At 51.0% G+C, this 21,143-nt stretch overlaps 7 protein-coding genes across 7 annotated transcripts; 4 read left to right on the top strand and 3 right to left on the bottom strand.

Moving 5' to 3' along the window:
- The first annotated feature begins 31 nt into the window (after positions 1 to 31).
- On the top strand, positions 32 to 4,035 carry BO88DRAFT_380721 (ATP-dependent RNA helicase MTR4). Its single transcript, XM_025704546.1, has 5 exons — positions 32 to 974; positions 1,028 to 2,089; positions 2,142 to 2,737; positions 2,794 to 3,359; positions 3,450 to 4,035. The coding sequence occupies exons 1-5, from the start codon at positions 116 to 118 to the stop codon at positions 3,628 to 3,630; spliced, it is 3,264 nt and encodes a 1,087-aa protein (XP_025567682.1). The 5' UTR covers positions 32 to 115; the 3' UTR covers positions 3,631 to 4,035.
- Positions 4,036 to 6,008: 1,973 nt separating this feature from the next.
- On the top strand, positions 6,009 to 7,541 carry BO88DRAFT_401458 (cut8/STS1 family protein). Its single transcript, XM_025705845.1, has 2 exons — positions 6,009 to 6,125; positions 6,207 to 7,541. The coding sequence occupies exons 1-2, from the start codon at positions 6,047 to 6,049 to the stop codon at positions 7,067 to 7,069; spliced, it is 942 nt and encodes a 313-aa protein (XP_025567681.1). The 5' UTR covers positions 6,009 to 6,046; the 3' UTR covers positions 7,070 to 7,541.
- Positions 7,542 to 8,494: 953 nt separating this feature from the next.
- Positions 8,495 to 10,133, bottom strand: BO88DRAFT_432231 (DUF3984 domain-containing protein). The gene has a single exon (XM_025709350.1). It carries the CDS (start codon positions 10,007 to 10,009, stop codon positions 8,678 to 8,680), a length of 1,332 nt encoding a protein of 443 aa, XP_025567680.1. The 5' UTR covers positions 10,010 to 10,133; the 3' UTR covers positions 8,495 to 8,677.
- A 780-nt stretch (positions 10,134 to 10,913) lies between these two features.
- On the top strand, positions 10,914 to 13,535 carry BO88DRAFT_401455 (uncharacterized protein). Its single transcript, XM_025705844.1, has 3 exons — positions 10,914 to 11,977; positions 12,030 to 12,986; positions 13,036 to 13,535. The coding sequence occupies exons 1-3, from the start codon at positions 11,158 to 11,160 to the stop codon at positions 13,392 to 13,394; spliced, it is 2,136 nt and encodes a 711-aa protein (XP_025567679.1). The 5' UTR covers positions 10,914 to 11,157; the 3' UTR covers positions 13,395 to 13,535.
- A 766-nt stretch (positions 13,536 to 14,301) lies between these two features.
- BO88DRAFT_432229 (acetolactate synthase regulatory subunit) lies at positions 14,302 to 15,592 on the bottom strand (the record flags this gene model as incomplete). The annotated part of the gene is made up of 2 exons (XM_025709349.1): positions 14,302 to 14,719; positions 14,793 to 15,592. The coding sequence occupies 2 exons, from the start codon at positions 15,590 to 15,592 to the stop codon at positions 14,542 to 14,544; spliced, it is 978 nt and encodes a 325-aa protein (XP_025567678.1). The 3' UTR covers positions 14,302 to 14,541.
- Positions 15,593 to 16,429: 837 nt separating this feature from the next.
- BO88DRAFT_449744 (KH domain-containing protein) lies at positions 16,430 to 18,708 on the top strand (the record flags this gene model as incomplete). The annotated part of the gene is made up of 9 exons (XM_025710520.1): positions 16,430 to 16,628; positions 16,708 to 16,787; positions 16,859 to 17,020; positions 17,300 to 17,321; positions 17,375 to 17,457; positions 17,527 to 17,691; positions 17,794 to 18,002; positions 18,085 to 18,616; positions 18,685 to 18,708. The coding sequence occupies 9 exons, from the start codon at positions 16,430 to 16,432 to the stop codon at positions 18,706 to 18,708; spliced, it is 1,476 nt and encodes a 491-aa protein (XP_025567677.1).
- A 537-nt stretch (positions 18,709 to 19,245) lies between these two features.
- Positions 19,246 to 21,049, bottom strand: BO88DRAFT_330245 (putative RecQ family helicase RecQ; the record flags this gene model as incomplete). Its single annotated transcript, XM_025702624.1, has 4 exons — positions 19,246 to 20,637; positions 20,687 to 20,721; positions 20,789 to 20,907; positions 20,970 to 21,049. The coding sequence occupies 4 exons, from the start codon at positions 21,047 to 21,049 to the stop codon at positions 19,246 to 19,248; spliced, it is 1,626 nt and encodes a 541-aa protein (XP_025567676.1).
- Positions 21,050 to 21,143: the final 94 nt, after the last annotated feature.

Genomic DNA, 21,143 nt, shown 5'->3' with positions numbered 1-21,143 from the left:
CACGGGTTCATTGAAATTTCTCGGTGCGATCGCTCTTCTGTGAGACGGTGCAGAACGTCAACCACCCGTCCAGGCCAGTTTGCGTTCCCGCGTCCTTTGTGGCAGACTGTCGACGATGGATGAGCTTTTCGACGTCTTCGAGGACCAGCCTCAGGCCGTTCGGCCTGCGGACGGAGCTCCCAAACGAGCGAAGAAAGACAAGAGCAAGAAGCGACAGGTCAATGGCGACGTGAAGGAGGACGGTGCTGCTACGGAAACCCCTACGGAAACCCCTGAGGATGTTGAGATCACGGATGCGCCTGCTGTCGAAGAAGAAGCCGATGAAGCGAAGGAGGACGAAGAAAGCCCCGCCGCCGACAACAATGAACAACCGGATGCGAAACGCCCGCGCCTCGAGAAGGAACCGGAGCCTGTGGTAGCGGACTCGTTCGAGACTGAGCAGGAGCGCGAAGTCGCGGGATCGGCAGGCCTTCAGGGCGTCAACGATTCTACCTCTGTCAAGTTGTCCCACCAGGTGCGGCATCAGGTCGCCATCCCGCCGAAGTACCCATACGTGCCCATTTCCGAACACAAGCCGCCGGAGACCCCTGCCAGAGTGTGGCCGTTCACTTTGGATCCTTTCCAGCAGGTCGCGATTGCATCGATCCAGAGAGAAGAAAGTGTCTTGGTTTCAGCTCATACTAGTGCCGGAAAAACCGTGGTCGCCGAGTACGCCATTGCGCAATGTTTGAAGAACAACCAAAGAGTTATCTATACGAGTCCGATCAAGGCTTTGAGTAACCAGAAGTACCGAGAGTTTGCCGAGGAATTTGGAGATGCGGGCCTGATGACTGGAGATGTTACCATCAACCCAACAGCCACTTGCCTGGTCATGACCACTGAGATTTTGCGGTCCATGCTGTACCGGGGTTCTGAGATTATGCGCGAAGTTGCCTGGGTCATTTTCGACGAGATCCACTATATGCGTGATGCGAGTATGTCCAACCGATCTCCGCCTTAGTTTACTGGGTACTAATCTACGCTATAGTCAGAGGTGTTGTCTGGGAGGAAACCATTATCTTGTTGCCCGACAAGGTTCGATATGTATTTTTGTCCGCCACCATTCCTAACGCTATGCAATTCGCCGAATGGGTAACGAAGATGCACAACCAACCCTGCCACGTCGTCTATACCGATTTCCGGCCGACGCCACTACAACACTACTTCTTCCCCAATGGATCGGAAGGTATGCATCTTGTTGTGGATGAGAAAGGAGTATTCCGTGAGGAGAATTTCCAGAAGGCCATGAGCAGTATCGCCGACAAGAGGGGCGACGACCCGTCAGATGCGATGGCCAAGCGGAAAGGAAAGGGCAAGGACAAGAGGTTGAACAAGGGCGGCACCCAGGAAAAGAGCGACATTTTCAAGATTGTGAAGATGGTCATGCTCAAGAACCTGAACCCTGTCATTGTGTTCAGTTTCAGCAAGCGCGAATGTGAGAGCTGTGCTCTGCAGATGAAGAACTTGGCCTTCAACGACGATTCTGAGAAAGAGATGGTTCAGAAGGTCTTTGACAGCGCGATCGAAATGTTGTCCGAGGAGGACAGGGAATTGCCCCAAATCCAGAATATCTTGCCTCTTCTTCGCAGAGGTATTGGTGTCCACCACTCTGGTCTGCTCCCTATCCTCAAGGAGACGATTGAGATTCTTTTCCAGGAAGGTCTGATCAAGGTACTCTTCGCCACTGAGACGTTCTCTATTGGTCTCAACATGCCTGCGAGAACTGTCGTCTTCACAAGCGTCCGGAAATTCGACGGCTTCAGCCAGCGTTGGGTTACGCCTTCAGAGTTCATCCAGATGTCTGGCCGTGCCGGTCGAAGAGGTCTTGATGATCGCGGTATCGTTATCATGATGGTCGGTGAGGAGATGGACCCCGCCGTGGCGAAGGAAATCGTCCGTGGTGAACAGGATCGACTCAATTCGGCTTTCCATTTGGGTTACAACATGATTCTTAACCTCATGCGTGTGGAAGGCATCTCACCTGAGTTCATGTTGGAGAAGTGTTTCTACCAATTCCAGAACACCGCCGGTGTCGCAGAGCTTGAGAAACGTGCGTCCTTATACCCTGCTTCATCGAAAGCCGCTTGCTAACTGTGCTATAGAACTCACGGAAATGGAAGAGAAGCGTGCCAATCTCAACATTCCTGACGAAGGAACCATCCGCGAATACTACGATCTGCGTAAACAGCTCCGCAAATTCGGCGATGATGTGCAAGCAGTGATGAGCCATCCCGAGCATTGCCTGTCATACATGACGCCCGGGCGCTTGGTTCAAATCAAGCATAAGGACATGGAGTTTGGGTGGGGTATCGTTGTCAATTGGAAGCATCGCAAGCCACCGAAGAATGCGACTGAAGAGTACAACGATCATCAGAAACATGTGGTGGATGTGCTCCTCAACATTGCTGACGGAGATTCCGTGGGCACCAAGTCATTCGAGGACCTGCCAGCTGGCGTCAGACCACCCAAGGAGGATGAAAAATCCCGCATGGAGGTCGTGCCGGTTGTTCTCAGCTGTATCCAGAGCATTGCCCACGTTTGCCTCCGTCTTCCCAAAGACTTGAAGCCAAATGACACACGGAACAACCTGAAGAACACCCTGGAGGAAGTGAAGAAGCGCTTCCCGGATGGCATTGCCACTCTTGACCCTATTGAGAACATGGGTATCAAGGATGACGAGTTCAAAAAGACGCTCAGGGTAAGTATCCAGTACTTCACAAAAGAAATGACACTGTTGGCTAATTGACGTTGTAGAAAATCGAGGTTCTGGAGTCCCGTCTTCTCTCCAATCCCCTGCACGAGTCGCCACGTTTACCCGAACTATACAATCAGTACTCCGAGAAGGTGGATTTGGGAACCAAGATCAAGGAGACCAAGAAGAAGATCTCGGATGCCATGGCAATCATGCAACTTGAAGAACTGAAATGCCGTAAGCGAGTGCTTCGTCGATTCGGATTCATCAATGAGGCCGAAGTTGTACAACTGAAGGCGCGCGTTGCCTGTGAGATTAGTACAGGTGACGAGTTGATGCTCAGTGAACTTCTCTTCAACGGTTTCTTCAATAACCTTACGCCGGAGCAAGTGGCATCTGCCCTGAGCGTCTTCGTCTTTGAAGAGAAGACCAAGGAGACCCCTGCTCTGACACGGGAAGACCTCGCGAAGCCCCTCAGGGAGATCCAAGCGCAAGCTCGGATCGTCGCCAAGGTCTCCCAGGAGTCCAAGTTGGCGGTCAACGAGGAGGAATACGTGCAAGGTTTCCACTGGGAGTTGATGGAGGTCATCTTCGAATGGGCGAACGGCAAGTCTTTTGCTGACATCTGGTAAGTTTTAATGACCACCATTCGCGGCCGTTTTTTTCTTTTCCGTGGTAGTATTAGCTTGCTGACTGGTTCTTTTTCTCCCTAATGCAGCAAAATGACCGACGTCTACGAAGGCAGTTTGATTCGCGTCTTCCGCCGATTGGAAGAGTGTCTCCGACAGATGGCGCAGGCAGCCAAGGTCATGGGAAGCGAAGATTTAGAGGGTAAATTCGAGACAGCCTTGACCAAGGTGCGCAGGGACATTGTCGCTGCCCAGTCCTTGTATCTCTAAGGTACTGCTGCTACCTATCATTAGTAGTTCTTGTATCTATCTATCTTCTCCCTCGGGTCAGTTTTGTCCTCCTCATTTATCATCATCATCATCACCTCTGTTGTAAAGGATGGTTTGCGCGGTATGTCTGGGTGGTCGCATTTTTCTGGCGTCAGGCTTCCCAAAAAGGATTTGGCTTTGTTGCTCGTTACTTTTTCTTACTATCTGTAAATGAGATATCTCACTCCCTTTGTCATCTTACTTTTCCTACTTGCTTTCTGTTACCTGAGTCCCATCAGATGTACACAATATTTCTAGACTACATCAAGAAGCGACAGTTTCAGTTAGGCTTCATATCATCATCATCATCCACTTCCATCTATCTAGACTTGTATCCAGTAGTACCCATGCCACATAGTGTCACCTTCTATTTTGAATACATTTTATCCATCTTCAAACGCAACCCCGTTCCCAGAAATCGGCTCCGTTGCTGTTCCATGTGCATATATGTGAGGAGTGGTGGTGATTAGGCACCCCAATGACACCCTCAGACTCAGACACGGTTCATTTAAAATAAAGCCAACGACCGGTAATCTTACCCCCGTTCTGTATTTGTGGTACGAACGACCGGGGAAATAGAAAGATTTCTTAATGTTGACTGCCAGGGTATGTATGTGCGTTTTCTTTGTGTTTGGATCATGGTTTTCCGTGCTTGACACTGCTGGGCGTTGGCTTCGTTTTTGATTGGGATTATGGGTTGGTTGATTGGGGGCTTTACTTCGTCTCAATCGTGTGATCATAGTAGGGAAGGTTGGTGCTAATATGTGCTTTTACTATGCGTGTTGGGTGGAGGCGCAATATTGTTTTCCTGTGGTTCTTTTGAGATTGGCTGTGCTATTGTGTGGATTCGGTCTCATTCTTTATTCTCATATGAAGGATATACTGAGAGCCTTTGGCACTAAGTGATACAATTCTACAAATGGTTGATCATATGTCAGATAGTCCAGAGCCAGGGGTCTATGCTTTCGGTGTTGTCGTTTGCAGCAGTAAGCCATAGGGATTTTCTTGGACCTGCTACGACCTGACACGGTCTCAGATGGTTGGAAGATAACCCCAGACCAACAGTCCAGACACGAGCAAGTGTCAGACCTGTCCATCGCCGACCTGTCAACCGGGTGGCTTGGGGATAGTTCAATGAGAATGTCTGGAATACGGTGAGGTTACCATGATGCTGTGTTCAACGGGAATATGTTTCAGATGAGCACATTTTCATTGCCAGATACCGCAAATGAGGCGTTTCTCTGGACGTTACTGGTAAGTTTCATGGCACTGGACCGTAAATCCGTTGCGGGATCTTCTGGGTTCAGTATATGAGTTCGTAGTCAGAGACTAATGTTATAGCCAGGTGTTGGGTCAGTTCCAATGACGTATAGACATATATGCAGACTACGGAGGCAGCAGAACTAAACCCGAGCAGTGCTGATAAGACCCAGTTCCGGATACCAGGGTAGCTGGACAACGTTAGTTCAATGTTCCACTAAATCAAGACCCCAAGGGTTCGTTTTCTGCAAGGTTGACCAGGTTACAGCTTGAGGATCATTCCTGCTCTGGGGTAAGGAGTGCAGATGAATGTCAATCCGGGGTGGCAGAAATTTGAGACTGCAGACGTAGACATAGTCACAACAGCGTCACAGGGTTAGCATGTAACCTGTTCGAGAAGCACAGCATGTTGAAAGGATATTGCGAGCTTGGGTGAGCAAATGTGAAATTATGAAAATGATGGTAGCATCAGGGGATATTGATAAATGGTTGGTCCCGTATCCCAAGACGACCACGCGATGGAACAGTCCGGTTGACTGTTTCAGTCGTTGACAAGATGCTCCGTTTATCGGGCGGTTTTAGAGTTGACGCTTGATGAGTTGGGGTCATGCGGACCTTGGGGAGCTGTAAGTGGTGCAGAGCAGGGCCAGGTTAGATGCAGCAGGCGCAGAGCCTGGGATAATATGGTTTTTTTGCCACAAATCAGGAGGGAGGAAGAGGGTAGGATTCCAAGGTGGAAATGGGTGGATCACATTGAGGCAAGTGGGTAAAGGGCAAAGGAGAAAGAGCAGTCACAGACTTTCAAGTCAGAGTCATGGATCCGCGGGAAATGCATCTCAGGCCCGCGTTGCCTCCCGCAACCCGCCTGTCCACCGCTTCTCGCTCAGTCTTTCTCTCTCTTTCCCCACCACTTCAGAAAGTCTCCCCTTCATCCTTCATCCTGCACTCCGTCTTTCCCTTGCTTGTTCGCTTTCCTTATCCTTCCTCCCTTTGATATTTTCCCTCGTGCTCCTGGCTGACCTTTGGTCCCTCCATCTCTGCTTTCCCCCCCGTCATCTCTCGCTACCTCTCTCCCTCCCCTCCCTCTCCCTTTGCCATCCAGCTGTTTGTGGTCATCATGAACAGCTTGGTGGCTACACCACCTGTGCCTCCTCATCACTTTTACGAATACTCCCGTCCTTCTCCCTCCCGTCCAAGTAAGTCTTGCCCCATCTTCCTCCAGTGCATTCGATGGTGACTCCCTTGTTATATGACCTTTGATGACTGACTGATATCAGTGTCTACTCCCATTCACACTCCCAACAACCGCAAACGGAAAGCCGACGATGAGAATGATCACGATGGTCGAATGTCAGCGTCACCTACCAACTCTCCCGCCTTGACTCCGAGAACCCTTCCAGTAAACCGAAACATCAAGCGTGCTCGTCCAAATGTCAGCGGACGGCCTCTCGCTCTCCCCCGACTGCTGGAGACCCTGGACACAGACGCTCTTCGGGGCATCCTCCGGACTGTGTGTGAGCGTCATCCCGGTTTGGTTGATGAAGTAGTCCACACAGCACCTCGACCCAGTGTGGCATCTGCCCTTCAAGTCCTTCGACATTACGAATCCGCCCTCCAGTCGTCGTTCCCACTCGGTGGCAACTCCGAATCAGATTATGCATACAATCGTGTCCGACAACCACTGGGAAATCTTCTAGATGCCTTGAGCGACTTCACTCCACACTTCTTACCACCTCACGAGACGCAGTCGTCTGTTTCTTTGAGTTACCTGGATGGTGCGACCGACATAATTCACGCATTGCCCCGTTGGAGTACACCACAGAACAACCTCGAGCGGGATTCCGCATACGACGAGATCTGCAAGGCTTGGATTCTGGTGATTCGGGAGGCAGCTAAGCGTGGAGGGGGAATTCAGTTACAGTACGGTGGTTGGGATCAGAAGTTGGCGAAGCACAATCACAACTCGGGCGGTAAACTGCAGGCAGCCGTCAACGAGCTGGGTTCCAGTTTAGGATGGATGCACAGACCGGATGCCCAAGGTTATGGAAGCCCAGGCGGCAATGACCTTGGGTCCATCCGGGAGCAACTCCTGTCGGGCACATACGGGCTCGGTACCCCCGTCAAGGTTGGGCCATGGTGAATCCGGTCAGCCATCGACAACCGCAATCCGCCTTTATCCTCATTTCCAACCATCACATCAATTTCGCGACACTCTCACCCGCCCTACAACTTCTAGGGCTCTGTCCGAATCCTCGACCGTGCACGTCCACGTATGATACGATCACGACTACCTACTGCATGAACTAGAGTTGAGGGTCAGCTTGGCGTTTACTGTGTGCAAGCAAACATATTCTTTTTCGTTTTATTTTCCTATTTCCCCTTTTGTGTCATATCTCTGGACGCCAACCCCATGATTTCTAGATTGTCAGATCAAGGCCCAGGATCCTTCATTTCGTCCCAAAATTGCACCATGATTCTGCATTGTCACAGCCGAGCATGGTACATTCTTTCATTCCTTTCTATCATCATTTCCTTCCACTTCATGTGTTCTTCTTCTGTCTCGGCGATATATACTCGAACCGCCGTGGAAAAAAACCGCTTCATTCTTTCAGCCTAGCTGCATTTTCCTTGTCTTTGCCCTATCTTGTATACCCTTTACTATTTTCCCCTTAATATCACTGGTGTCAGGTATATTCTTCTTCGGGTTTTGGGAGGCCTCTTTCATTTGGTGGGACGGGTTACACTACATGTCAGTAAAGCATAAGAACAAAAGGGAGCATCATTGTCCAGATAGTCACAATACCACGAGAACCAACCCTCCCGAGCCGTCTCGGGTTATCAACCAACTGATACTCTCGTTACATCCTTGTGCTATGATCATTCATCCTCCTTCTGCTAATGTTCCACAACTGGGAAACCCACCTCGTACTGCAGATATATATTTTGCCTAACCAGTAACTCCCTTAAGATTAGGCCCACTCCATCGCCTACACTTACAATTCGAATGATGCACCTCGCTCTAGCAATACAACTTCGGCTGGCAGTAGAGTAATTTGTACGCAGTAGTACCTACTAATACTAGTATGTTATAATAGTAGTAAACTGACTACTATATCATATACCCACATCAATTCATCAAGCAACTGTAACTATCTAGTACTTCAGCTACTAGTAGTAGATGAACAACATAATTACGACAGATAGTACATACTCCACAACCGGTACTATCCATCCCATACTTAGTACTTAAAACTCAATAGCAACTTTCAATGAAACAGACACCGTGGACAACTTACCCTCCCTAACTACGTGATTACTAGTAGACGGCTATCAACGTATCAACCCGCTGGTACGCTAACCACGATTGAATGAAAGTAACTAACTGGCCATGTCAGCATGGGAGGGGGGAGGGGTTTACGTATGCACTTACGTGTTCGTAGGCCGTCGTGCAGGAATGAGAAATCAAGAAATGATGAACTCACCATGTAGTAAGTAGTAACCCTTGTCTTGGGCTGGCTTACTTACTACTAGGTAAGTATTTACATAGGCAGCTTCAATGCTCATGCTTACTACTTATTTGATGTTATTGGTTGCTCTATATGTATAAATATATACCTCGCTATTAGTGGTGATTGTATTCTCCTAGAGAAGAGAGGGGATCCATCCATGGTTAGATAAGATATACAATAAATAATGGAAGTAAAAGTATTGAAATTAGTCCTGTTATGTTTCGTGTTCCTTTTTCCGTTCATGACAATGCCCGTTTCACAACCCTGAATAACCACCCGGCATCTTCCCACCCGCCGCGAGTTCCGGGTTTCTCTTCGCTTATGGAAGCGATGTCTGACTCTGTTGCTATGGATATGGTGTCTGTTTCTTGGGATTGAATGTTGTCGTGCATGAGAGACTGAGGGTCGTGATTGATGGCCCCTCCTGATATTACTGCCGGTGGTGCGGTGGTTGCTGTCGTTGTGGAGAGTGGCCAGTCGTCGACACCAAATAAGGTCCATTCGACCATTCGGTCGATCCAGCTACCGAGTCCGAAGCCTCGTTCACGGGTGAGACGCTGGAATTCTTGTTCGTCGATTTCGTCTTCGGAGGCAATGAGGGAGTCCGAAGTGGTTGTGAAGCTGAGGTTGTCTTCTTCATCTTCTTCTTCGTCGGCTATGTTTGCCATCTCGGCGCGGATGCGCTCGTCCACGAAATCAGGGAGCATGTGACGGGCTTGTTCTTCGATGGGGGTGTGAAGGCCACTGCTGCTGGTCGTAGTGGGGTTTTCTTGTCTGCTGGAAAACCGGGTTATGTCGAGGCTGGTCATGGCCAGGTCGGGTCTGCTGGATCTGCGGCTTGTTGGGCGTGAGCGAGAGGCTCGACGAGAGTAGGCGGCAGGTGTGGATATGCCGGATTGAGAACGACGGGCGCTGCTCCGTGAAGCCCATGGCTGTTGTTGCTGTTGACTGTCCAGGTCGATTTGATGGCTGTCTGACACGAGGCTGGTTGAGCTTTGGCGTTTCACGAGCCAGCTCTGACCCTTTTCTTCGCGGGTCGAGGATGCGAGGGCAATGCCTGCGCGGAGCATCCATTCTGTGTCTGGGTTGTGATGGTGGGCGGCGGCATCGGGGTGACGCCGGGAGGAGCGTGTTCTGCTCCGACGGAGCTCTTCATTCTGCTGATGATGGAGTGGACTGGCCACGCTCCGGGACTGTAGATTGGTGTCGCTGGAATGGATGCGAGTGGAGCTCTTGCTTCGGGAATGGCGACGAACGCGGGACCCGCTACGGGAGTGAGAGTGGGATAGGACGCCTGGGGTTCCGGGGACGGAGAAACTGGAGAGATACGAGGTCCTGGTTGCGCTGGGGGTGCCGGGGATTTCGTGGCGAGGAGAGAAGTAATCTGGGGCATCGGTATCGTCGTCGTCGATGGGAAATCGAGGGTTTAGTGGAGATAGAGAGACATGGTGTAAGGTGGGATATGAACGGCGTGATCGAAACCCGCCTTGAGATTGTGAAGACTGATGTTTGATGGGGTAGTTAGTGAGTGGGTGTGAGTGGATCTGGGGCAAGGGTTCACTCACATCCATGAGGGCGTTAGGACCACACGGGTCACCGGAAGATCTTTTGCGGGGAAGTATTCGAGACAAATAAGGTGAGAAGATTGATGAAGATGGAGAGAGGGCACAATGGGCTATTAAACCCAGATCGTGATGATCGTCGGGGTTGGAGGAGAAGATCGAACCACCTTCGGCTGGAGCTTGAAGGGGGCGCCCGTGCGCGGAATGGCATGTGAAAATGCGGGCATTTCATTTCATGACTTCCGGATGACTTGGACTCCAACAACCTTGTGTGAAAATTCTTGAAGACATTGATCTCTTGCCTACAGGTTAATTAATTATAAGCTTAATTGAGGCAAAGCATGGTTGGATGGATAGGGCATTAGTGTCTCGTCATCCAGTATCTATCTAACTGGTCGCTGCTATCTGTTGTCCGTTATCGTGACCCCTTCCACATTGTTGACTAGTATCTAGTTACCGCACTACTCCAGCTTATGCAGTCTATTGAGATTAATCATGAACATCAGAGCTCCACTCTGAGTCTAGTTTATTTGACTTGAAATCCACATCGATTAAATAGGTCTATAATCCCCTACCAAGCAGCTCGTGACAGTATATTTATAGCGACGCGAAATGGTACTACTTATTGGCCCGCATTTGGTTGGGACTCGACCAAAGTAAATCGGGTTGCCTGGATAATCCCAGGATGATTCAGATAATCTCCGAGTAGGGCAGCAACAAGATCTGGGGCTTACCGATTCCAGCAGATCATCGAATCATTTGATGAGTTAGTAAGAATCTGCCTCACCTTGAACTTCCTGATAAACGATGGGAGAAAGTGAATGAAAGCCATCCCCACACCGCCCGGACCAGCCTTACTTACGTTGACGATCAGCCGGACTGGAACTGGACTGGCCGGGATGCTCTCCACGTACCCAATCACTCTGCCCTGTCAACTTGTCACTCCTTCAACGCCATTCCCTCAGCCCATCATTGCCTCTCTCTTGCCTTCCCGCTACGTATTTATTTCCTCCGATTACCCCCTCCCCTCTGCCAAGCTCTCACTTTCATCCAACTTGCCACATCTCGTCTTCATCTCTCTAGTTGCTCTTCGGAGTGTGCCATCCTGTCGTTCCCCCAACCCTGATCTTCTCCCCGCTCCCTAGCGCCCAGCCACCATGGCTGAGGAGGCAAGCCGGCCTCTGATAGAGCAAGAGCCACGACCTATCTCGCCTCATCGCTCCCCAACGTCCATTGGCAAAGCTTCCAATCACCCAGATGCGGAGCCCGGTCCGTATGAGCTATCTTCTGAATCAACCCCTCTCCTCGTCCGTCACGATGACGATCTCCTGGGATACGGCGGGACCGGCTCCAGGAGGCCGTCGTCTGTCCGACCTCGAAGTCTCTCCTCCAATGGGACGCTCAAGAAACGCCGTGGGCGTATACGATGGCCGATCTTCTGTGCTCTCCTTACAGTGGCTGCTGTAGTCGCCATCCTCATTTTCGCCTTTATCGCCCCAGCGGCCGTCAAGGAATACGCCAAGGAGGCGGTGGTCTTTAAGCCCACCAATGTCTCGATTGAATCAGCCACTGCAGATGGCCTTCAAGCTCGGATACAAGGGGACGTGATGCTCGATGCGCGGCGCGTACACAAGAAACCAGTGCGGGACATTGGTCGTTTCGTCACTTGGATCGGAAGGGAGGCCGAATCCGGCCAGTCGGAAGTCGAACTATATCTCCCAGAGTATGGGAACGTTCTTCTAGGCACGGCAAACCTGCCTTCCGTCAAGGTCAACATTCAAAATGGTCATGTAAACCATGTCAATTTCCTGGCAGACTTTGTGCCTGGGGACTTCGAGGGAATTCACAACGTGGCATTGGATTGGTTGAATGGGAAGCTCGAGAAGCTGACGGTCAGAGGAACAGCAACCCTTGATATCAAATCGGGATTCCTCAGCCTGGGCCAGCAGCTCCTTTCCGACTCCCTCACCATTGAAGGTTGGTTCCACATTATTCCGATTCGTCGTATATGCTTCTAACTCAAATTTAGAGGGCGACTTTCCTTCTTTGCCCGCTGTCAACATCACGGATCTCAACGTCCATGATGCGGAAGACCCAGGACAGCAAGGCGCAATGGCAATTGATGCCTCAGCCGCTGTCCAGTTTGATTCACCGTTCGCAGTGAACATTCCTCCACTGGGGTTCGAAGTACTGGTCCCGAATTGCTCTCCAGGTGATGCCCCAATTCGGGTAGCCGCTGCTACGACTCGCGGGTTTCCGGTTACTCCTGGCCAGCCAACATCCGTTGATGTCGCCGGCGTAATCCAAGGACTCTCTGAGGACTTGACCAGAGTATGTCCAGGGATGAAGAGCTCCCCTCTGGATTTCCTGGTCAAGAGCTATATTCATGGAGATGGAACCACTGTCTATGTCCGTGGAGCGGATCCGCCTTCTCTAGCTACTCCTGGATGGGTTGTAGATATTCTTAAAAGCGTGACGGTGCCGCTAAGTTTCACGGGGCATGCCCTTGACAATCTCGTCAGGAACTTCACAATGTCGGACGTGCATTTCACCCTGCCAGATCCCTTTGCGGAACCCGATTCTCCTGAATCACAGCCAACAGTATCTGCGTTGGTGAAGGTGCTGATTGGGCTGCCCAAAGAATTGGGACTTCAGTTGGATGTCCCCAGGGTCCGGGCTACTGCTGACGTGTATTACGGTGGCAATAAGCTCGGGATCCTGAACTTACGGAAATGGCAGGCTGCCAACTCCACTCTGCTCGATGATGTTGATGGCTCGCCGGCGCTATACGTCGATTTCGGGATCAAGAAAGCGCCGCTTGAAGTGACGGATGAAGATGTCTTGACCGACGTTCTTCAAGACTTGATCTTCCAAGGGAAACGGGTCAAGCTAGATGTTGCCGCCAGTGTAGATGCCGAAGTCACCACAGGGCTGGGCACTTTCGCTGTTCGGGAAATACCTGCGCAGGGTGAGATTGTGGTTAAGCGTAAGTCATACCTAGCTGACACCCTTGCCTATCGACTGACTTTCTGTAGCCCCATACGGTGGCTCTTTGGACAAATTAAGCCCGCATATTGCATCGGTAGAACTTGGAACTACTACTGCCTCGTCTCTTTTGGTGAAGGCTTTGGTCAACGTTACCAACCCCTCGCCGTACTCAGCATCTGTGCCATCAGTAGATTTTCTGCTTCTATTCAATGGTTCTAGAGTCGGACATATCACTGCAAAGGATCTTACCATTACCCCGGGCGCCAATGATGGTCTTCCTGTGGACCTCACATGGAGCCCACTTGTTTTGGATGGGGAGACTGGCGTCGCTGCTGGCCGGGAGCTGCTCTCGAAGTATATTTCAGGTAAGCTCGAGAGAGCCTCTTTTGCCATCTCCGATTCCTAAACATAGTCGCAGGTTACAACACAACTGTTACAGTACGGACACATGAGGGAACCATCCCGGGACTACCCAAACTCGGGAAGGCGCTGTCGAAACTAGGGCTTGAGGTCCAGATACCTCGGGTACCCGTGCCTCATGCCCCGGGTGCCGGGGACGACCCTGATGATGACTCAAAAGGGTTCATCCAAGGAGCTACGGTATTATCTACTTTCATAGATATCGTCTCAGAACATGGCATATAAACTACCACACATTCATCACTTTATCATAACCATAACCATGACGAGGCATTTATTCATCCACGGAGCACGCGCTCCGTTCAAGACAAGAGGAAGACTAACTTGCGTGAGTGCTGCTACTAGATGCACCTCTGGTCATCGACGGCCGAGTTCACACTATCCTCACCGTTTCCTAACACCACCATTGACATCACTTCGGTTTACGCGCAGGCGTTCTACGAAGGCGACGAGGAAGTCGGCACCATCGACTACCGGGTACCGTTCCCCGTGCCGCCAGGTATCTCAGTCACACCCCGATTGCCTGTGGACTTAAACCTCGGCGGTATTGGCTATGATGCGCTGAAGAAAGCGCTAGGAGGCACTCTTGGATTAGATGCTGTGGCGAAAGTCGGCGTTCAGATTCAACACTATCGGGATATAGTGTTTTATCATGGAAAGGGAATTAAGGCGCGAGTCAAACTTTAGGAGTTTTTCTCTCTTTTCTTTTGCTCTTTGGGGTTATTATTTTCATAAGCGGGCTTGAAACGATTTCTCATCCAATCTGAACCGGCGTTAGGAATAATAGAACGGGCGTTTTGACGTTGGAGTAATTAGGCTGTTTCTTACTTGGTTTACTGGACTGTTCGCTAGGATACGGATGATTCATTATCAATACAGAATTGAGTATTATTGGCTTTCAATGAAAGTAATGCTATTTGTAGTCACAATATTGTTCGATTCAAATGAACCCATTGCAACTCTACACCGAGTACAAGCCAATCATTGAATGCGAGAATTTACAACATATTATTAGGTGGAACTCAAGTCCTGCAAAAGGAAACGGATGAAGTACATTGTGGTTGTGCTTTTTACATTGCGGGATATAGATAATAATAATAGATAGATAGGTAAAAGCGCACAGACGATTACATTTAACCGGGGGGAAGGGTGCTGGCGTCAACAACGTCAGCGGCGTCCTTCTCGATCTCCTCGCTAGGCTCGAAGAGAGGAGACCGGGGCAGAGCCATCAGACCGGTACGGGTGGACTCGAGGACACCGAAGGGGCCGATGAGCTTCATGAAGGAGTCGATACGGGAGGGTTTGGCGGAACTAGATCATATACCATCAGTATCAAGTGATTCAGGGAAATTGTATGTATGACTCATGAGGGCGGGTAACTTACACCTCAACAATGCAGTTGTTAGTACTGATATCCAGCACCTTTCCACCGAACTGATGAGTGAGACGAGTAATCGCATCCAAATGCTCATGCTTGTGTCTCAAAGCCTGAGACTGGGGCAGATTACGGGGGTGGAACTCGGTCTTCGCAACCTGCGCAGCCTTATCCTTCTGACCCTCGGTCTGCTCACCGGGGGTGGTAATTTCGCGGTGGTGCTGCAGCAATTCCTCGAAGAACTCGGGACCCAAGATGCTGACCTTGGCGAGGAGGAGTTCGCGCTGCACCAGAGCGGAGTCGGTGTAATCGAGGACAGCCCAGACGGGGACGAGGTCATCGAGTTGACGACGAGCCTGCTCGACGACGCCATCCTGACCCTGCAAGACGATGGTCATACGAGACAGATCCTCGACTTCGGTGTTACAGACAACGAGGGAGTCGATGTTGAAGCCGCGAGCGGCCAGAATACCGGACACACGGGACAGGACACCGGGCTCGTTCTGCACCAGACAGTTCAGGATATGGCGCTTGGGAGGGTTGGTGGGGACGGAAGGGGTTTCGTAGAGAATGGACGAAACGGCCGTGGGGGCGTCCCATTGAGGCGAGGCATCGTTGACGGGGAGAGGGAGAGGAGACCGGCGATGAAGAGCCTTGTAGGCGAGGGCTGAGGTCGAGCTGGAGGAGGAAGAGACCCGAGTGGTGGTGCTGAATCGGGAGGCTGCCCCCAGGCGAGAGGTACGGCTCGCAACGGACAGGAAAGGCGTTGATGCTGTCGTTGACAGCATCAAAGGACGCCGGAAAGCCATGATCGCCGGCGACGGATTAAGGCCTGCACTTTTGTGGGAAAAAGTGGCAGGCAACAAAGTCCGGAGATCCTCGCAGGGCTTTTCTGGGGTCGCGGAGAATAAAGTCCGCAGGTGTTGGAACTTCGCATTGCATTTTATACGCGGCGGCCTTCCGACCTCGGGGCGCTGACTCAGTCTCGGCGGTAAGGATTTCGTTTGTCCCGTGACAATTTTGTTACTTACCATACATGCTGAACTACTAGTAGATAGTGTTTGCACGCTTGGCTGTTTTGGGGTTAGTTGTTTTTGTGTGAACTCACATGATCGGGGCTTGCATCTTCGTTTCTTCATCGATTCTATTGTTTCTAGTGGTTACTACTTGGTATTTGATCAACTTATAGATACATCTAGTGCATCTTACGCAATGTTCGATTGATTTTGTTGTGTTCATCTACCTGCCTAATATCTCTCCAAAGGAAATATTACTGACTAACTACTTACTACACTACTTACTACACACACTTAAAACACTAGGCCTATTATTGGTTCCCAAGCGCAAAAGGGCCGCTACTAAGTTCTCCGGAGTGGCAGCTCGGCATCCCCCGTGGCTGGCATTTCTTGCTTAGTTTCTGCTACTTTTTCGCTGGGCCACTAAACTATCTCGAGTCGAGTCCTCTTTAGCGGCCAAACCGGGGCGGATCGTTCCAAACTCCACCGCCTGCGAAAGTCTTTGGCAAGTTTATCTTGGCCTTTTCGGAGCCTACCTTGCTGCCTTGCCTCACGCCCTTCATTTTCACCTTAGACGTCACTTATCCCTTTCCCTTCTCTTAACCTCTCACTTCCTACATTGCCGATACTATGGACGATCGCCGCTCGAAACGCTCTCGTTTTGATCAGACCGAGCCGGAAGTGCGACGCCCGTCGCGCTTCGACCGCCGCTCTCGGTCTCCCTCATCGCGACAGTCCGAATCGACTCGAGCTCGCAGCCCTCTCAGTCGTGAACCTCGGAGCCCTAGCGCAGACCCTGCGAAGAAGACCGATCCCGCTGCCGCCGCTGGTACGTTCGTCCTTTCGAGATAATGGCAAGAGGAAACTTGTGTGTAGCAGCAGAACTAACGTTGGAGTCATACGCACAGCTGCCGCTGCGGCAAAGATCAACGCCCAGTTGCAAGCGAAGAAGGGCATCCAACATGTCGACGTCCCTCCAATTCGCTCGGTAAGCATCTCCTATGCTGGTCGCAACGCAGAGAACAACACAATATACTGACCCTGTTTTCCACTACCTAGACCGCAAGCCCCGTACCAACATCCGGCTCACCTCCCGGCGGCGACGCATCTGGAAAGTTGAACGCAGAGATCTACGTTGCTGATGGAGACTATATCAAGGATATTGAGATTAATGACTTGCGCAACCGTTACACGCTGACCAAAGGCTCTACTCAGAAGATGGTAATTACTCCTATATACATCCGCTGATCCTGCCCAGGCCCAAAGCCCAAAACTTGTCGCAAGTCAAGCTAGCTGCTGGCTTCCGTCGTTCGCCATGCGCCTTTTTGCTTGGTTTTGCTTGCTCGTTTTTGGCCTCGTTTCTTCTACCCTGTCCTTTTTTTTTTCTCCAATAATTCGTTTTGCGGTTATGGCTAAAGCTTACCCAAGTCAACATCTTGCAATAGCATCCCAACACTTGCCCTCATTTGCATCTGCTGACCTCCGCTGCGTGACATTTAGATCAAAGAAGAAACTGGCGCCGGTACGCCTTTCATTCCATATTCATATTATTATCAAACGTTTGACTACAAGAAGGAAGCTCATCATTTTTGTTCTCTTTTCAAGATGTCACTACGAGAGGAAACTATTATCCGGATAAGAGCATGGCCACCGCCGCGGTACGTTCATATACCAACTCCCTTGTTGATTCAGACCGTCAGTATCACTAACATGCAACCCCTGCCCAGAACCCCCCGCTCTATCTCCACGTAACGAGCACAAACAAGGAAGGCCTTGAAAAGGCCGTCGCCTTGATCGACGATCTCATGAAGAAAGAGCTCCCTAACCTGGTCGATGAGCGCCGGTTCCGTCGTCGCGAACCCGAGCAAGTAGAGCGCGATGAGTACGGTCGTGTACGTCCTTCACACAATGCCAGCACCAGCTACTCTCTCCGTCCTTTCCTTTCAAGATACAAGACCCTAGAGAGAAGTCTTTAGACAACTAATGGTTTACAGCGCAAATGGCCCGAGGAGCGCATCCCCGTCGATCTCGAACCGATCCCTGGCTTCAACCTCCGCGCTCAGGTCGTCGGACAAGGCGGTGCCTACGTGAAGCATATTCAGCAGAAGACTCGCTGCAAGGTCCAAATCAAAGGCCGTGGTTCTGGTTTCATGGAGCCCAGTACTGGCAGGGAAAGCGATGAGCCGATGTTCCTGCACGTTGCGTACGTAACGCACCTACAACCCCTTCCTGTTCTGCAGTACCGGAAACAGCTTGTACTGATGCTTATTACTTTCATTCTGCAGTGGTCCCGACCCGAATGATGTCCAGAGTGCAAAGGCCCTGTGTGAGGATCTACTAGCCAACGTCCGCGAGCAGTACCAGCGTTTCAAGGAGAACCCACCCCAGCACAGCTACGGCGGTTATGGCGGCCAGCGCGGAGACCGCTATCACTACGGCGGAGGTTACGGCGGAGGTGGTGGCGGCGGCGGCGGATATGGTAGCAACCATCACCAGAACTCGCCATCTACCTCTGCCAGCCCGTCGACTCAAGCCGCAGGTGCTGCTGGCGGTTCGGGAACCGGAACTCCAGACTACAGCGCCCAGTATGCTCAATATTACGGAACCGACCCATATGCTGCCTACGGCGGTTACCAGAATTACCTTGCCTACTACCAGTACTACCAGGCGGCTGCTCAGCAGCAGCAGCAACAGCAACAGCAACAGTCCCAGAGCCCCGCTCCGCCGCCGCCGCCTCCCGCCAGCGAGGCTCCCCCTCCTCCCCCTCCGGGATCGGGCTCTCCGCCACCTCCTCCGCCCGGCGGTAGCTACAGTGCTGTAAGTACAATGTGCCGACTCAATGTCGTCTAGCCAAGCCCAAGTATTAACTGCTTTGCTCGATTTAGGTCCCTCCCCCTCCAGGACTGTGAGGTGATGCTTGGGAAGCTGCCATAGCAGTAGCCCAAAGCAGAGAATCAAAGAAGGCTATGCTTATTCACGAGTATGAAACGGTGACTCTATGCAGGCGCAATGGATACCTGCCTGCCAGTGAGCCCCATCGACGACCGAGCTGCCTCTAGGCTGTCTGTACCTTTAGTCCGTTCTTTCGTTCTTATTCAACCGAGGTTTGGTCTGTGTTGCTAAAGTCTGTAGAGCAAAGCCGGAAATCTGCGCTCATTTCTGAAGCTAAAAGAAACTTTGCTGTTTTGCTTAGCGAATTATCTGGTTTGCCCAATGCGTTGGCTCTGGTAGGATGTGTGCACGCCTCTTTGGGGGGTATAAAAAATCATTCCAGACGGTATTGAACCGTAATACTGATATCTTTCGCGTACGCTGGCTTGACAAGAATAGTCGTGTCAGTGGTCGACCAGCAAGATGGCCAGTATCTATACCCCAGTATCGTTGAAAATTCTTGCCGCAATATATATGAAACCTATAAGAGATACTCAAACTTCTAAGGATCAACCTCAGGAAAATACCCCCGGGAACATCTTTTGCATATACCACGGGACGTCCATGTCGGCAAAGTCGTCTGTGTGGCTTTCGGGCGCCATTCTCGCCTTTCGCTGGGCAAGAGTCTGAGAACCTTCTTTGCAGAAGTCACAAGCAAAGTCACATGGTGAATCAGTGGAACCATTAGTTTTCATCCCCGATGTAGGGACTTGGGAACCCATCTTCTCAAGTTCGAAATCCCCAAAGAAATCCTTGATCAGGTCATGCCTGCATCGTGTGGTATTCTCACAGTAGCTGATCACTTTCTGAAAGCTAGCTAGTCGAGCAAGCTGATTCTGAACGGTGGTTTGTGCCTTGCTGTTCTGGTTGCTCATGTGCGCGCCAGTGCGATTGCGAGCGTTCTCGATGTCTCGTTGCAGACGATCAAGAATCCTATCTCGCTCTTGTGTGTTGTAGTAGACAATGGATGCGGCGGCATGACCGTCGCGACCTGCGCGGCCGGATTCTTGAACGAAGCCTTCGAAGCTCCGCGGCGGACTCCAGTGAACAACGAAGCGGACGTGTGGGCTATCAATGCCCATACCGAATGCAGTAGTAGCGACGATAATGTAAAAAGCCGGGTGTTCCGGTAATTCGTTCTCATTATTTGCATGCTGAGGGAATGACTTAGATGATGTCCATTCGGACTGGATGCGCGTACGGTCTTCGGAGGATAGGCCAGCGTGGTAAGCCACAGCGTGAATACGGCCGGGCCAGCTTGCTGATAAAGCAGGGGCTAATTTATCGGATACGGTTCTGAGAGGCACATAGATGATCCCAGATATCGGGGGAAGCGTGGCGGGCGCAGAGCCAGTGACGGCCTCTCTGCGGGCCTGGACAGACTGGAGCCATGAGACGAGGTTGTGGATCTGGAAGTCTTCTGGCTCTGTGGGGTCACTTGCAAAATCGTTGAGGTACCTTATCTCGTAATGAATGTTTGGACGTGCAGAAGGAGTGTTGAAGATCTTCAACGTGGAAGCGTCCAAGCCAAGAAGTCTGATGATATCTTCCCGAACACGAGGCGTTGCAGTTGCTGTTAGCGCACTAATTGGGATCGGTGGATTCGTCAAACTTTGCTTGAACCAGCTCAATTCTTTGTACGCCGGCCGGAAGTCATGGCCCCATTCACTAATGCAATGAGCTTCGTCGATGGCAACACGATTCAGTTCTCCCTGGCGGTGGATAGTCTGTAGATTGCGTCGAAAGCCTTCTGTCTGACAGAGTTCTGGTGTCACATAGAGAAGCCGGGTTTTCGGATGACCTGATAGTAGGTCGTCCAAGATCACACGTCTCTCAGCAATCGGAGTCGTCGAGTTGATTGTTGCTACCGCAACCCCTAAAGCTTGAAGCGCTTTTACTTGATCGGTCTGCACGACATATTAGTACTGCTCGAGAGTGGATATTGCGCGGGCTGACCATCAAAGCGAGCAAAGGGCTAATCACAACGGTCACTAGAGATATCGTCAGACACAATCCGAAAGATGAAGATCTTCGAGTGGTAGACGCAGGTGGACCAACCGCCATGGCTTATGACTGCAGGTAGTTGAAAGCAAAGGCTTTTCCCGAATGAAGTGTTTGCCTGCAGAAACACATCATGGCCGTTTATGGCCGCCGTGATCACCTCACGCTGAAGAGGACTATATGATAGTTTCTTTTGAGTCGAGTACTCTAGTAGGAACTGGTGGCAGCTTAAACATACCGAAAGGACTTCTTCCTGAAAACTCGGCGGAGGTAGAAGTCTATATCCACATTGCGACGTTTGAGATTCCCACTTCCCATTTCTGCAGCATCGTTAGAAGCACGACAGATGACTGCACAGGCTGGGAGATTTCCCAGAATCGAGAATTGAGGCATCGGCTGGAAGACGCGACGC

This window comes from Aspergillus vadensis, assembly GCF_003184925.1.
Source record: "Aspergillus vadensis CBS 113365 unplaced genomic scaffold BO88scaffold_2, whole genome shotgun sequence".
In the NCBI taxonomy this organism is placed as follows: Eukaryota; Fungi; Ascomycota; class Eurotiomycetes; order Eurotiales; family Aspergillaceae; genus Aspergillus; species Aspergillus vadensis.
This window is presented reverse-complemented; position numbering and strand designations above follow the sequence as displayed.